Source organism: Nasonia vitripennis, chromosome 3, assembly GCF_009193385.2.
Source record: "Nasonia vitripennis strain AsymCx chromosome 3, Nvit_psr_1.1, whole genome shotgun sequence".
NCBI lineage: Eukaryota > Metazoa > Arthropoda > Insecta > Hymenoptera > Pteromalidae > Nasonia > Nasonia vitripennis.
In genome coordinates this window covers 1,328,244-1,344,701 of record NC_045759.1, presented here as the reverse complement: position 1 = coordinate 1,344,701, position 16,458 = coordinate 1,328,244, and the positions used below count along the sequence as shown (strand labels likewise).

The window sequence follows — 16,458 nt, the reverse complement described above, 5'->3', positions numbered from 1 at the left end:
TCCCTACGTCAGCGAGGCGAGGGCCGCGCATTGGTGCACGAGGAGTCGCGGAGAAAGAGCGCATGCGTTTTCGAGCCTCTCACTTGTATATACTTCGGTGCGGGATATAAGTAGAATAGTCTGCGATTACTCGTGCGTTTTATTCTAGGACATTTTTTTGGGCGGATTTGTTGTGGCAATGAAAGCAGGTCTCTCTTAGTTTTTTGCGATTCGCGGCGGGGTTTTTTGTTTTTATTGAAAATACACTTTGCAAGTGAGCTGGCGGAGGGTTGTGGTTTTGCGATTTTTGTTTGAATTCTCGGATCGGGATTTTATTGAAATTATAAATTAGTCGAATGTTGCCTTACCAGTTTCCGCATTTTCTACACACCTGCGCTCTTAACTCTGCAGTTTAGTTAAGGGGAATGAGTCTATTTCAGAGTCGTAAAGCGTTTGAATTATGTTAGGAAAATACAATATTATTAAAATAAGTTATAACATACCGATACTGCGCAGCGAATAACCGTCCAAGTAGACAACGTCCCGTGAGTGCAGTAGAATCTATAATACTCTCGACTGTCTTTTACAAGGCGATATCGCAAATAGGAGAAACGCTGTACACTGTACTATAATACCGTCGCTTATTATTTTCCTCTCACGATTGCCTCAACCATCAAATTTCATACGACTGCATTTCTCGGCGCAACCGCTCGATTTTAGCTCTTTCTCTTCCTACACCCAATACCGATCTGGTCGAACTTTTTCTCCGGGCCACGTCTCACCTCGTCGATCACACGATTCACACAGAAATAAAATGTTTCTCGCCTGACCCACGAACTGTTTTTTGGAAGCGATAGCGCGTGCTCTATCGGCTTTGTTGTTGATAATTTGCACAAGATTCGACAAACGTCATTTAATGCAATAATTATATGCTATCGCTCTGCTAAACTGCGGTTTTGAAAGTCTCGTAAATCTCGAGCCGCAAGATCATTCCTTTTCGACTCTGACTTTCCAATCCTATGCTACACCTAATATTTGTGCCGATTTTACGACATATTTTACGACGATATGTACCAAAACGTAATCCAATACAATGCGAGGATAATCGATTGTTTGCAAAAAAAAAAAAAAAAACTTACAACGTATACCTATAGCAATTTGCATTTTGAAACTCTGGCTAAACGAACGAGTCCGACTGACCGGCCTACCGGTTTCGGGCCGGTATCTATACTTACAGCCGATTTGCCAATCCCCGCATCTGTGAAAAGTAGTTTGAATTTTCATTTCGAACATTCTGACCGTTACACACACGTTACATAACCAAGCGCGGGAAGTTTAATTACACCTTACGTGCCCACACCCTACACACAAGTATATGAAAAAATGTCGAATCATCTGTGCAAAAAACGGAACTTTCTTCCCGCGAAATCCGCGTATACCTCCTTTCTCACCTGCGCGCAACTCACACGTGACTCTCGCGCGGGTGAATGTGTGTCAGAGGCCTGATTTCGGGCTTTCCATACTGCAGCAGCAGGCGCAACGCCGTTGCGTTCGTTCACTCCTGGTCGGCCGGCTTTGCTGGGGGCTCGACCGGATCACTTTCATTTCGCGGTGTTGTGTAATAATAATAGGTCGCGGCCAGAGAGAGAGAAAACGGGGTTTATGCGCGCCGCCGCTCGCACATTGTGCGCGAGACCAGAGCCTACTGGTCTGGAATTCGAATAGATACGTACATAGTTTTTCGCGCGATCTCGACCTTGAAACTTTCGTTTTTATTATGCGCTGTCGAGAGATAGACGTAGGCGCGTCTGTGTGCGTGCGTGACGTCAGCGAGGTTTATGCTCGGTGTAGGTGGAGAGAGAGAGAGAAATCGGCAACAGCTGCTTTATTGTTGCTTCTATAAATCAGTTATACTTTGGTGGAAAAGAACACGAGCTTTCGGATCAGCTTCGATTGGAGTATCTCAATTTCGGTTAAATAACGATTTGTTCGCGTGTATTCCGGCGGAGAAGCGAGATAACTTGTCATCCGCAAAGCTGCTTATCGCAGCGGAGCCGGTGTAATGATAAATCTCTCGAACAAGTTTTTTTTCACGCGATTTATTGTACGTTACTCTACTGCGGTATAGGAAGAAAATAATGTATAACTCTCGGGGGAATATTGTTTATATTTTATTAATATAATAAAACAATAAGACATATCAGATAAATAATATACACATTATCGTGATACTAGAGAATATAAAAAAGAATCGTACATTTACAAGGAGTAAAGAATATCAATGGCATGCATCGTACGAGGTGAAAAATGAACGGATCCATGTTTAAAGCATCGGAAATATCGTCGTTATACTTTGTACGTCTACCGGGAGCGATTAAAAAGGCGATTAATACATATTGTTGTTGTTGTGTTGTTTTTTTTTTTACATCTAGATAACTTTTACCAACCAATTTCATCGTTATCGTTACAAATTACGCGGATGAGACATTGCGCGAGCCATTTCAAACGGACACAATGAAACGTCCTCTATAACGTCACGTTTTATTTTATTACAGTCAATGAATTAGCGAACGAATGAATCGAGAGTATGGGATAATGCGTGGGTGGTTTTTTTTCCATTTTTATATATACTTATCATTTTTTTTTTGTTATGCATGTAGTCGGTGTATAATGATGCGTAGAGTGTGATATACATATCGTGTTCAATATATATACCTCTCGGGTTTTTTGTTACTTTGTTTATTTTTCTTTTTAAAACACTTTGTTAAATCGCTACTCGACTCTTAAAGAACTTGGTTACTCGACAACACGTACTTGCTTTTTTCATTTTTTATTATTTTCTGTTATTCCTTTACATTTAATGTTCGATTGTGTCACTGTATAGTCGTAAGTGTAAGAGTCACTTGTGCGTGTGTGTACAAACTTGAATAATTATAGTCGAAGACATCAAAAACATTCTACGTAATGTTTAAATAACGAGACCGTGGATTTGCCTATCGACTTCCTAATGCGCGCTTTTTTTTATCGAATTCTGTGCTGCGTCGCGTATTTCAAGTTAGATATACTAATAATGTAAAACTGCAATAAAAAAGGTGCTCGTGTATCCCCAGACGACTGACACCTGCTACGCACCGTTTGCGGCGTTATAGTTGGCAATCGAACAACTAAAATCACAAGTGTTTTTTCCGTTTTTCCCATCGTATATCGTCACCCGCATCGAATATAACTCGCGAACTCAATGTACACGTCGACCCCTCCGTATTATATCTCTCTAGTCTGTATTATGCAGGAATCGCTTATGCTTCCCGAAAAAACGTCTTTAAAAAATAGTACTTTGCTCACTTTTGCCTTATACACGTATGAGTCTAAAGAAACCAATCGACAAATTTTTCCCTCCCACTTTTGATTGGACTTATGTAACCGATCGACCATTCCATCCCCTTTAAATTTCTCTCGCGGAAGATTCTCTCGCGATTATTTCCACGTTTTCCCTCCTATTCTCTCCCTCGCAAATCCACGGCCTTACAATCGTTTAGGCTTACAGCTACTATTTATTTTTTTTTTTTAAGATATCGGTGTACTTATACAAGAATGCTTTAATTTTCACGTCATCCTCTCCTTCTCTCACCTGTCGCTTACATTTTTTTTTTGTTTCTATTAATATTATTATTCCATCTGTCGTCTCCTTCGCCGGATATTTCTCTAACTTTGTTCTTCCTCCTCGAACATTCAAAAATTCTCATCTCCCGTTATACTTTCGCAACTCACCCTCTCTGGTAATTATAATCGTCAGCTTTCATTTATTTATTTTCATCATCAGTGTTTATAATCATCGTCGTCGCTTGGGCCTCGTCCCAAAAACATTCGGTTTTCATTCTCAGCGGAGTTTCTCGATGTAATACGCTCTCAAGTAGATTATCTTTGCCTAACAACATATAAGTACCGATTGTTCTTGTCATCAAAACAACAGCCCACGTCTATATAACCTTCTCAAGCACCTGCAACACAGTACAACGATCAATAACGCTATTCTCGATCGCGAGAACTACTCAAAGGGGGAATCATTTGTTTGTAGCTGTGGGACCATGTCTCATCGTCCAACTCATCGATCAATGCGAGCCGTTATTCTTTGTAATTTTATACTTTTGTTTTTCGCTGTTCGTGTTCGACTTTTCTCGGTTTATTTATTTATTTATTTGTTTTCATTTGTTTGGTCCGGTGTGGCAGTGCATTGTTCAATTACACTTTATAACGAACAACTCGTATGATTTGGCGTTTGTTTGTATTTTTCATTTGTTCATCGTTTCACTTACTGGTTTCTCTTGGTGAGACTGAGTTAAGATTCACAACGCGTGCTCTCATATTCTCGTGAATTCAACGAAAAAGAAATCATCGCTAGAGATCAAGCTACTGAATTTAACCCGCGCTTCCATTAGTTGTTCGCGTTTTATTTTTACAATCATCAACGCCAAGAAAAACAGCGTCTTTCATAGTTTTGCTTTCTCTTTTGTTCTTTATTACTTTACTTAATGTATAATAATGATGATAATCATATAGTAATAGTGATCGAATACAGAGTGAGAAAAGGATAATAATAACTTAACTATATTACGACCGCGATATAGCGATTAATAAAAAAGAACAACACATATAAGAATACCAAGTAAATGCATTAAAACACGCAAACATACTCATATTTCTTCGTACAACTCACTGATATTTACATCATCGTAACTCATATCATACGCACGAATGTTCACTTTCATCCCCTCACTCGCACACAATAAGTCGATACAATTATGCCTTTACATAATAATTATAATATATCATATTTATATATTATCTTTGTATGTATATAATAATATCGTATTTATTCTTTTCCTTAATATCGCATTGTCGCTTCGGGTATGTATATGTATAATGTTTTAATCCTCATTGTCATTTTATTATTTGTTCGTCGTCGTGGTGTTACTTCCATCCCTCGCAATCATTATATCGCACATTATATCGATCCCAGCCTTGTTTCGCTTTCATCACAATCGAATACATCGCGACAATCGATAAACCATCCTTAGCAATATTAATCTGTTAATCGTTTCATTTATATGCATATAATATATTATTTATAATGTACTTCATATACTTATAATTCATTTATTTCTGTTTAGCTTCAATGTACCTAATCGTGTTTTCTTTAATCATAAGTACGTAGACTCGGAAAGCTATGAATAGGATGGAGTTTACGAGGATGATTAGATATAGAGCTTCATGTTTTTCCTTATACTTATTTATCATATTTATATGTATAATATAATGTATATTAAATTAAACTTGCTTGCTTGCTTGCTTGTGGCGCGCTCTTCAAAGGGGAATTCGCCGAAGAGACTTGTTTATACTTATATAATCATTTAAATTTAATATATATATATTCATTTATAGTTTAATTTAATTTTCTTAAATCTGTTGCGGGAATTCGGGGCTAATAATGATTAATATTACACTTCCTAGAACACGTTGAAATATATCGCATGTTTATCTTATACATATCACCGGCATATTAGCGACGTTATAATAATACACAGTTTGCTGTATCGATTCTGTACGCGGCCAAAAATCCATGGCCTTAGACACTAATCAATAGCGACATAATTGTAATAATTCTTTTATTCTTCTAGACTTCATGTGTGAAGGTTTGTTTACGTTACGTTTTTTTTTTATTTATTCATATATACGTTTCTTATACTCGTGAGAATGGATGAATCGTTTTATTTGTTTTTCCTCTAGAACACCACTGTTATCCACTACTGCCTCTACGCTTTTATTTATTTACTGCTTTCGCATATCTTCCGCGTCGCGCTAAAATTGCGTACATCTACGAGTTAGCTAATTCATTGGTTACTTGTTTTTACTCAAACTGGACACGTCGCCTTCGTTTAATTATTGATGTTGTTCTTTCTCGTGACGCGTTTTTCTAAAAACCGCCTACGTCGATTGTTGTATTATTTTTCGTTTGCCACCCTTTTCGCTTCAATCAATCGTTTCAGATGGGGTGTATGAGTGATTCTATAGATCCGATTCAGTCGGACTATTGCACGGTTCGTACTTTTAGATTTTCGTAAAGGTACGAATAAAATTTTGTACTCTTGTTATTATTTTTTGTTCATTTTGTTTGTTTGTAGTCTCGCACTGATTGATCGACTTTGAACACAGACTTGGGAAAAAGAAAGGTGTGCGTTACAGGTAGTAAATTGGTATATTTTTCGAAATTTCGTCCTCTCTTCTTCCCATTGTTAAATCTTTGGCAAATTTTTCGTCCCCTTGTTTAATCGTGTATACGATTCAAGTCCATGGTTCACAAGCCCATCTGCGATCAAGAGTTGTCCCTCGCTTCCAATCGCGTCTTTTGTATCATCGAAATCCGAGCTATTTCTCCAGACAACGTTGCCCAACGCCCCGCGTCTCCTCCGCGTCGCAGCGCAAAAATTTCCCGATGTACACGTGTCTAATACCCTAATACATGTAACCGCGTGTTTGTGTGTGTGTCGGCTTTTGATTCTCGTGTTTTTGTTTTTCCCTACAACTCCGCTGCTAAGTTTCCTCTTCTCTAGACTAAAAGTGGGCCGCGACGCCGAGCCGACAAAAGAATCGGGCCCGCGCCGAGCCTGTGTGTGTAATGCTTTGTGCCGCGTCGTGCGTGACGCTCGCTCCGTCCGCGCCTTGGCGTCACACGCCGCAGAAGTGTTATTTTAGACATCGTCGATCGGACGCGACGTGCGAGCGCGCGCTCGACCCGAGCAAAGGTATAAAAGTAGAAAATGCGACGATCGCGATCGTCAAAAAGCCGTATAGAATGGATCGAAAAATCACCTGAAACTAAATGCGCCTTTTAAATATCTCTTTTGCGTCACGTTATTTGTATTTGTAATAATACTCTCTATTTTGGCTCATCGGGGGCTGATCGAATAAAGTGTTTGTTTCTTTGTGTACGTATCAGTTAATATCGAATCTGTGTTTCTGCGTCGTCGTCGAAACGAACGTTAGACATGCGGTTTCGACGATCGACTCGCGCGGCGGCGGTGTCACGGGGTGACGCTCGCGCGCGTCACATGCTAGTGACAATTTGTACATTACATAAATGCATAAGAACCCGGAAACGAACGCATAAACGCAACAAGAACCTCGAGTGTACAGAGTGAGAACGAATGTGCTCACAACCTCGTCGATGAAAACTAATAAAGTCGTGGGCGTCCCAGGGCGCCGAGAGAGACGAGTTCGTCGTTCGTTGTCATGCGCAGTTCACCGTGACGCCGCACCGCAAAGGGGCGCGCGCCACCTCCTCTCGTTCGATCATCAGCGGTCCAACGCAATCGCCGTGTAAATCAAAGCCACACCATCGGGTGAGATCGGGAGGTACACACGTCTCTCACCCCAATCCAACGTCGGTTAAATGATCTCGATTCTCATCCAGCGTGTGATCTTGGTGACTCGCGTCCTGTCTTCTCTTCCTCTTCCTCGTCCTTCGCTCGAGCGAACGCCTTACTCGAGGCGCGCCTTGTAGCTGGTCTTCCAGATCTCAGCGAGCGTGACGGCGCTGTGGAACCTGTGGAAGATGCAGAGCGGCACGGTGACCCTCTGGACGATGGCCCAGGGCAGGAAGCCGTAGAAGTCGATCTGCACGGGGTTCGCCGCGACCTTCTGCGCCTCGAACGTGTAGATGACCCACATGGTGACGTTGCAGATGAGCAGGAAGGTGACGATCTGCCGGCCGGGCTTGCTGCGGTCGTGCTCGGGCAGGTGGACGCGTCGCCGGGACACGTCGGCGATGAAGAGCATCTGGAGGGTGACCTGGAAGACGGCCAGCAGACCGGTGATCATGACCAGGAGGTTGGGCTCGTGGGTGAAGGCGGCGAGCGAGCCGGCGATCACGCTGAACACGGCGTAGATGAAGAGACCGAACGCGGAGACGCGCAGCAGGATGTCGTTGAGGTCGCTCTGCTCTTCGGCCTTGAACTTGAGGCTCTGCACGCGAATGAAGCCGATGATTATGGCGATGATCGAGAGGGCCATCAGGGCGCAGTGGGACACGTCGGCGAGGTAGATGGCCAGCAGGCCGAGATCCGGGTGCTGGATCAGCACGAAGAAGAGGATCAGGCAGATGAGGGACCCGACGAGCAGGAGGAGCCCGAAGAACAGTCCCTTGCTGGCTCCCACGCAGTCGACTCGGCCGTGACCTGTTTTTCGTGCAAACATGCTTGGTTTGAGTGGGTTCTTTCATTGGACGCTCGGACGCTGGCGCGGCCCATACAGGTAGCGTCACCGTGTGACGCTCGATGCTCCTCAGACGCGACTGCAGCGCTCGGTCAACGAAGCGACGTTTTAGCGCTGCAAGACGCGCTCTCGAAGTGGTGCGCAATAAGGCGCGAAGAGATAAAAGTAAAGTCGCGTGACGTCTTGCAGTGCTAGAATCGTTCGTTTTACCTATAGAACAGCAGTTCCGAGGCAGCGAGCCTGCAGGCGGAGGGGCGCTACCGTATGAGGTGCCGGCGAGCGAATCCGAGTACTGAAGGTCTATCCAGACTTTGTGAAAATTGGTATTCAAGAATTTTCAAGCTGCTGACTTTAATGTTTCGAGCCGTACCTTTGACTACTTTGCCTTCTACTTTGGCTTCTACTTTGACTTCTTCTTGCTTTTCGCTTTCGACTTTTCCTGACTCGTCATTTTCGGCAGACTCATCTAAAAGCAATGAGTAAGACAGGGAAAAAGGTACAAGAATAATGAGACAGTAGTGTTAGGATGATAATGGCGGTGTTAATAATCGTGAGACACCATTAGTGAGTGAGACGTTATATAGTGCTTGTGAATAATGACATGTGAAAAATTGTATAAAAAAGATCGTGTGTGTATGTGTGTTAAAATGATTTCGCTAGAGAATGAAACTGGCATTGAAGTGTGCTTGAATTTAATGGCAGAATCATGTTCAGCAAGCTCAAAAAATCCCAGAATACCAATTTCCGCACGGATTATTGCATCGACATGTCGTTAAGAAACAATACTTGCTTCCTGCTAATTGAGCTCATAATGTTGTTTACTTGTTAGTATGCTACATGTAGTTTACTGAATTGTATATAGTTTCAACTCAATGTCAGACTATATGAACTCGTTACTGCGGATGCCAGTTTTTCATTTATCGTATCGTTTAATGTCTCAGCATCGACACGCATTACCAAGAAAATTACATTGTGACTTATTTTCGTGCCATAATCCAGCTATACCCCATTGACTATTGTTCATTTGTAGAAACTAGTTCAGCAGCCTATAAACTATCGGACAACTTCTGCAGCGAACTGATTTCTACAAACTGTCCACATCCAGCCAGGTGCGCGAGCTGGAATGCCGGAGCAAGGTGCGTCGCGCGTTGCCCCGACATGCCAGATCCCCCACGGTACACCGAGGATACCCCAAAGCTGTTATCAGGGGTATAGCCCCGCATCATCGCTATCTCATCGAACACCTACTAAGGCTACAGAACAGTCATAAAAGTGAAAGAGAGACGTGGTCGACGTACCTGCGTGAGCTAGAGCAACGGCGCGTCTGGAGAGCATGGCCTCGAGCCTGCGCTCGAGGTCAGCCTCGGCCTGGTGTGGCCAGCGCGGGTGGCGTCCGATGTGCTTCCACATGACGTAGATGACGGCGGCGCCGATCAAGCTGTACTCGATGATGAAGGGGAAGAGGTAGGGCGCGGCGTCCTTGACGATGGTGCCCATGATGTTGATCCTGCCGCAGGTGCTGTTGTTGTTCATGAGGCTGGCCTCGCTCGCGGTCAGCGCCTCGGCGTAGACGTTGAAGCTGGGGTTCCAGAGCGGGCTGACGCTGCTGCCGACGGCGGCCGTCAGGTTGGCGGCCGTCAGGTTGGCCACGTCGGCGAAGCGCGGGATGTTGTTCTTGCTGTCCGACTGGAGATCGAAGTCGCTGAAGATGTCGGAGGCGTAGGTGGCCGTGGGGTAGCCGGTCGAGGTGGAGGTCGAGATCGAGGCGATGGCCGGCGAGGTCAGGATGTCCTTCTTCGTGGGCATGAGGGTGGTGAGGAAGGTGGACAGAGTCGTGGCCGCGGTCGAGGTGGTCGTGGGCGCCAAGGTCGAGGTGCTGGTGGTCGCCTCGGTGGTGCTGGTCGTCGTCGTCGTCGTGGACGAGGGCCAGGAGGTGGAGGACGACATGGGCCATTCGGTGCTGCCGGCGGTGCTGGTCGAGGTCGTGGTCGTGCCGAGGGTCACTGCCCGGGCGACCGGGCGCACGGTCGTGCGCATCATGCGGTTGAAGGTGGCCGTGGTCGTGGCCACCGTGCGGGCGAACTTGTTGGAGTAGGGCGTGGGTGTGCCCAGGCGCAGGTTGCCGGCCATGTCGCGCGGACGCTCGCCGAGGATGGCGCCGGCGTTGCGCAGCGTGTGGTCCTTTATGCTCGCTGAGGGGCAGAGATGCTAGAGGTTAGGGAGGCTGTGGTTTTCGCATCGGAGACGCGGAAAAAATTTGATCAAACACGAGCCGCAACGCGATCGGGAAATCTTCAAATATTGAAGTAGCTCTTGTCGCTACGCCGGTTATCGATCGCAACTATAAAAGGGTTCTCGACCCAGCCAGCGACTATGTTTATTTAAGCTCTCGAGGAGCAGCTCTCTCACCACGATGGATTTGCGATCGATCCGCGCGCGGGTTGCCGGGCTGACGGGGCGACGAGGAAATTACACGAGAAGGCGCTGGAAACGTGAAAAATTCAATCTGTCGATCTTACCTAAGATGCCGATGTCGGCCTTCTGCAGGTTCCGGTGGTACTGAGCGATCTCCTTGATGCTCTCGAGGACCAGGGTTCGAATCCAGACGCAGACGTTCGTGGCGACCACGTGCATCAGACCGAACCTCGCTATTACCTTGAATCGGTGAATGTTCAGCTGGAAGAGAGGAGGAACGAATGAGCGTTGAAATAAATCCCGAGCTGATGTACGAGGATGAAATATACGAGCTGCTAGGCGGGTAAGATGGAAAATAAGGGAGCTGGGAAAAAAAGCATTGAAAGCACTTTGCGGACGAGTGCACTTACCCTAGAATTCATGAAGATAAAGTACATTTGCATGAAAGTAAAGATCATCTGAAGAACGGGGTTAACGCCTTGGAGGATCTGATAGCAAGGTGACGTCGGCGGGACTTCAAAGAAGATACCGAATTCCAGTCCGTTGTAGACCATCGTTCCCAGGCCAAAAGCTTGAATAAAATTAGCGATCTTTAGTATAGCACGCCTTTCGCTGATTAAACGTCGCGGCATATCAGATAAAAAGCACACGTACCGATGGCCCCGATCCGCAGGAAGAAGCTTCCATGGCTGGAGTCGTTCTGGGAGGTCTTGCGCTTCCGCAGTGCGCGGGTGGCCACTCCGGCCTCGACGTCCGTGGCGTCCTGAAATAAACATTCCTGCATAGGTACTTGAATTAAGCGCAAGTTGTGAAAATTCGTGTGCTGAATATTATCGTCGTACGAATAAGCTATCGTTCCGCGAACTGTATTTTATTCGGACGGAAATAGTACTTAGCTACGCTTTTCAGCGATTAAGAGTCAAAACACGCGTTCGGAATTATTGTCAGGTGACTTTCGGCTATTCTCGGCGTCGAGAGTTTAAAAAAACGCCGGAACTGCCCCATCGTTAAAATTCGAGATAAAGAAAAAACAAACACCGAGACTCTGCTGGACCAGCGGCGAAATTTTATGGTCGAGTTGTTCCAGTTTCGTCTCGCGAAAAGCTCGGCGCGAAAAAAAAGCCCGCGAGCGTGGAGCTTGACTATTCTATTTCGGGAATATACTCGCTCACCGCCGTCGGCGGAATTTCGCCCGCAGACTCCCCCCTAAACTCGCGTTGCGTCATTATATTCTCGATTCGGGGAACGCATAGTGTTGTTGCAAATCTATCGGCTCCGATTCGTCGGGAAAAAAAAAACCGAGACCACAAAACCCACCTGGAACTCCTTCTTGCTCTTGGTGTCCTTCTCCTTCTTGTCCTTCTTGTCTTTCTTGTCCTTCTTGTCCTTCTTCTCCTTGGGCTGCTTGGGCTGCTTGGGCGGTGGCGGTGGGGTGTCGGCGCCGCGCGAGCAACACGCGCTCTCCTGCAGCAGGAAGCAGAAGACGTAGAGCAGGAAGAGGATGCTCACGCCGTAGAGGTAGGTGAAGAAGCCCTCGTAGTACCAGAGGGGCAGCTTGTGCGTCACCACCTCGCTTATCACGTACGCGATGCACACCACCACCAGGAGCTTCGCGTAGATGAAGCTCATTATTATGAACAGGGACGTTCTGCAAAGGTAAACGGTTTTTTATTTCGGTGAGCATGGTAGACTCTTTATGGGCTGGGGATTATGTAGGGCTTTGATGGGGGGTGAGTCAGTCTCGAGATGCGAAGGGCGGAGAAATTGATTTTTATGCGATGGGGGAGACTGAGCACCCTTTTTTCGGAGCATAAATCGCTGATTCTAATTTCGGCTTCTAAAGAATACATTTTCATTTACTCTTCATTGCTATGCGCTTCGTATACAACACCAATCCGTTTGCAAAAACAACGAGCGACGATATCTAGACCAGGTTACTTCGAGCTCAGCCAGAGGCGACACTTCCATTAACCACAACAATCGACAGCCTTCGTCGAACGCGCATCTTACCGTTTTTTCCTCGCGACTTTCACTCGGCTGCTCCGCCGTCTCGGCGTCCTGCTCTCGTTCTCCACGAACGGAGTTATCTCCACCTCCGTATTTGCCATCTCGTCCGAGTAACTCTTACACAGACGCACACACAGCGACACTTTTTTCCTCTCTCAAGCGACAACGCTGCGCTTTCGACGAGACATGCTGTCGGCCCGAGCTTGCGGGCGAGTCTAGCGAGCGTCGAATTCTACAAGTCGCGGGATGTATGGAGTAGGCACACGCGGAGGGAGTCTATTTTCGTAGAGAGCGTGTTTGTAATGCACGCGGCGTTGTTTCTGTATACACAGAAGACTGCGTTGTGGGGATAATGTCCGGGGCGGAGTGAAGTCGCCGGCTTTTTGACTTGTGTTTTGGGGATCGGCGGCTGCGTTCAGGGCTTTTCATTTGAGAGAGGCGGTTCTTCTGTTATTTGAGCTGTACAAGCATTTTTATTTATTTTATTTAAATTTCTTTATGGTTGCGACAGTTCGATTAACGAGTCGCTTTTCTTCACTTGAATAATTTCGCCTATCTCCGTACTCTATACATAGAAGAAGTAGGAAGATTTTGTATATTAATACGTTAAAGAGCTCGACCAGCCGTACAAAATCGCCTCGTGACGTAGAGACATTACGCGCAGTGTGTAAAAGCGTTTTTTAAAAATATAAATAGATCGATGCTCAAGCGAATTTAATTTTAGAGCCACTCTCGGACAATTATAAATTCCTAAGTTTTAAAGTATCCTATATGCAGAGCATCGCAAAGACAAAACAGTTACCGCGATAGAATCTTTACGCGCAGCGCTTACTTTTTACGTACACAAAGTTTTTAGTGTACATCATCCCTATATACCTCGCGCGTAACAGCTACGAGCGAGATTACCCCCTGCTTTACGATCTCGTCTGCTCGATATCCGATTTTTCGAATTTGCCTCGGTAATGTTATTCAATTGGATGCTGGCCAAGTACCGAATCGATGCTGCAGCGGCGCTATCGTCTGCGCCGGAAGCTATATCGCCGCCGCAGAGAATGTGCGTGTAACGGCTCTCCGCTTAATTACGCTTAATCTTTCCTTTATATTATCATATACGAGTATACCTGTTACCGGAACGTTTCTGTACGCTTCTTTGTACTATACGGCTTTTTTACTTAAAACTTAGACAAACGTCAATTAATTATCCCTGTAAGAAGAAAAATTGAACGCGATCTCCGTAGCGGCATCGAGAAATCCCGGAAAACTCGAGGCACCGCAGCTCTCGGGTAATTTTCATGCTGCGCGCGCGCGCGCGCGCACTGCCGGCCGCGGAGAGTTGGGTGTGGCGCGCGCTGCTGGTGAAAAAAGCCGCGCGCTTCTCTTATCGCTCTTTCCCTCTCCCTTATATTCGCGGGGTGAAATTTATTACATCGCGGTACACATAAAATTTTGAATTGACGAGAGGATCCGTGTACGGGCTTGAACTTGAGAAAATGGCAGTTTGCCATAGAGGCTAAATTATAGCTCCGATCTCCGGCCGTTAGGGAGGCTCGTGTGCCAAGTGTGGAGATATTTTTTTTTTTTTACGAAGTAAAGATTCGGGAAGCCGAAACGTCGCGGGCCATTCGTTATATCTCGTCGAGTCGTGGCTTTGAATTTTTCAAACACGGGACAGCGCGAGACAGATCCTTGCGGGTGTCGGATCGTGTAACGCGACACCTGACGACAATGGCACTCGAGCGCGCGAAGGCCGTTATTATATCGGTTAGCATAAAAAAATGTTTACACCTCGTCTCATTGTTTCCATCGATTACGCGACCTCTCCCGCGCGCAGCTCAAACCAACGCTGCGTCCTCGGGAAAACTCGAATTCGATTTGCGAACAGCTCGAATCATTCAATTAAAAGTTCGAAAAACGAACTCTCGCGGCGAAAGGATTTTCAGCCAGCGGCAGCGGCCCACTTTCGAACTTCCTCCTTCCGAGCAAAAATCGCCTTTCCATTATAAACTTGGCCACGTTCGAAAAGCGAAAAGAAGAATGAAATAAAAAAACACCCAATCCACTGTATATCCTCCGCCGAAACAGCGCTCGTCGAAAAAAAAAAAGAAGGCGCCGATTCGGGCGCGCAAGCGGGTTAAGCTGCGCTTAAAACCCCGCCAATTAGCAGCGCCAGCTCGCGGGGTCAGGAAGTTTCGAATGCATAATGCGCCGCCGAGTCGCGTCACAGTTTCTCCTCGGCTCTGTAGCAGCAGCGCCTATCTATAAAAGGAGCACGACGACGCGCAGCAGTCAGCGCTTTTTTCATTCCCGCCGCGGCGCAGCAGCAGACTCCCTGGAGCTGCTGCTGCTGGTCGATATCTCCAAGTACCTACTTTCCGGCTCTTCTGGCTATGGGCGTTCGTTCGAGTCTAGGCTCTGCTGCAGCAGCTCTTGTATATAGAGGGACTTTCTATCTCGCTCGTGTATACCGGGAGAGAGTACGCAAGCGGTCTCGTCGATGTTTTGCAACTTTTTTTCCCGCTATGTGTGTGTAGCTCTCTCTTGGATGCAGCGTGTATCGGAATGGGCTTTTTAAAGCTCTTTAGGCGATTTTTCGAGTGTGAAGGATGCCGCTGTTGCGGTTTATCGGCTTTTATTGGACTTTTTTTAACAGTGATTTCTGCCGGTTGACGCGGCTTTTAGGAGGATCCACGCGGGGGAAAGGCTGACCTCCCACTTTTGGAACTGTTTGCTATTATTTATTTCAGAACAATATGTATAATATCGGAAAATCTTGAATACCCTGCGGTCTGTTTTTATTTTATTCTTTTTTTTTTTTATTAGTAACGTTCCATTTCTCGCATTGTAGCTCTCCCCCGTGTGTGTTCCCTTTTATCTCGGCCTTTATTACCGCTCGCGCGTCCACTGTATCGGAATTTGCACTCGCATATAAAAATAAAGCTTTTGTATCAATCGTTTTAATTATGACGGCAGAAGACAATTTCTCTTCGTATGTGTGTCAAGTCCTCGAACATGAAAATGAAGTAGGAGATGCGAAGTTCGTACCGTACAACCATTGAAACTCTCGTGACTACCTGCTGAAGTAATTACTTTGAGCTCGCAAGTAATTAACTCGGACTTGTTCGCTGCTTTCAGGGATTGTACATTTTTAACAGCTACTTTTCTCCTTTCCCGGAAGCGGTCGTTAATTTGAGTAATTGCTTATTCTTTGCAGTGATCAAAGTCTCAACAAGTTTTTTAAGGACTTATCGATGCTCGCGCGAGAGTAAGTTTAAGATTCATAACGACGATTTAGAGAACACGAGAGTAGCTCGAGTAATTTATGGCGCGCGAGTTTTTCCCGGCAAAAAGCTGTGTCGGATGAAACTTAGAAAGTAGCAAGATGGATACGGGGATACCGGAGCGGGAGAGAGAGCTAATTTACAATTCGAGCTAAATCCGCGAGTGGAAATCCCGTTCGGAGCTTTCGAAAAGAAGTTGATGTTTGGATGAATTCTCTCTCAAAATCACTGCCCTGTCCGCAGCATCAACCTCTCCCACACCAGCACAATCACTGCACTCTTTGAAAAAAAAAAACGATTCCACCCTACCCTTCACCAGCCCGTCAGCACACCCCGCACTACAGCATATCCGGCGCACACCGGGCGAAAAAAAGGGTCCGTCGTTATATCGCGATCCACACTCGCCGAGGCGGCGGGAAATCCGAAAAGCGCGAGCGCTCGACGCCAACTGCCGGCGACGCGATTTCCCGCCGCCGGTGCATTCGGCATCGGCTCCGCAGGTAGCAACTCA

The 16,458-nt window shown here is 46.0% G+C and overlaps 1 protein-coding gene across 20 annotated transcripts in view; it reads right to left on the bottom strand.

The window, feature by feature from the left end:
- Nucleotides 1–2,369: 2,369 nt before the first annotated feature.
- The window catches only part of LOC100121483 (proton channel OtopLc), a 37,250-nt gene continuing 23,161 nt past the window's right edge, over nucleotides 2,370–16,458 (bottom strand). For 12 of the 20 annotated variants that reach the window (XM_031926161.2, XM_016984659.3, XM_032597914.1 and 9 more), the window contains 7 exons: nucleotides 11,980–12,310; nucleotides 11,317–11,440; nucleotides 11,073–11,233; nucleotides 10,767–10,923; nucleotides 9,546–10,439; nucleotides 8,618–8,713; nucleotides 2,370–8,210 (listed from right to left, as the gene is read on the bottom strand). In XM_031926161.2, the coding sequence (XP_031782021.1) occupies nucleotides 7,516–8,210; nucleotides 8,618–8,713; nucleotides 9,546–10,439; nucleotides 10,767–10,923; nucleotides 11,073–11,233; nucleotides 11,317–11,440; nucleotides 11,980–12,310 (2,458 nt within the window). In that variant the 3' untranslated portion in view covers nucleotides 2,370–7,515. Of the gene's footprint in view, nucleotides 8,211–8,617; nucleotides 8,714–9,545; nucleotides 10,440–10,766; nucleotides 10,924–11,072; nucleotides 11,234–11,316; nucleotides 11,441–11,979; nucleotides 12,311–12,672; nucleotides 13,157–16,458 lie in introns of those variants that run through there. The other 8 variants (XM_031926155.2, XM_016984661.3, XM_031926158.2 and 5 more) reach the window with 5 other exon arrangements.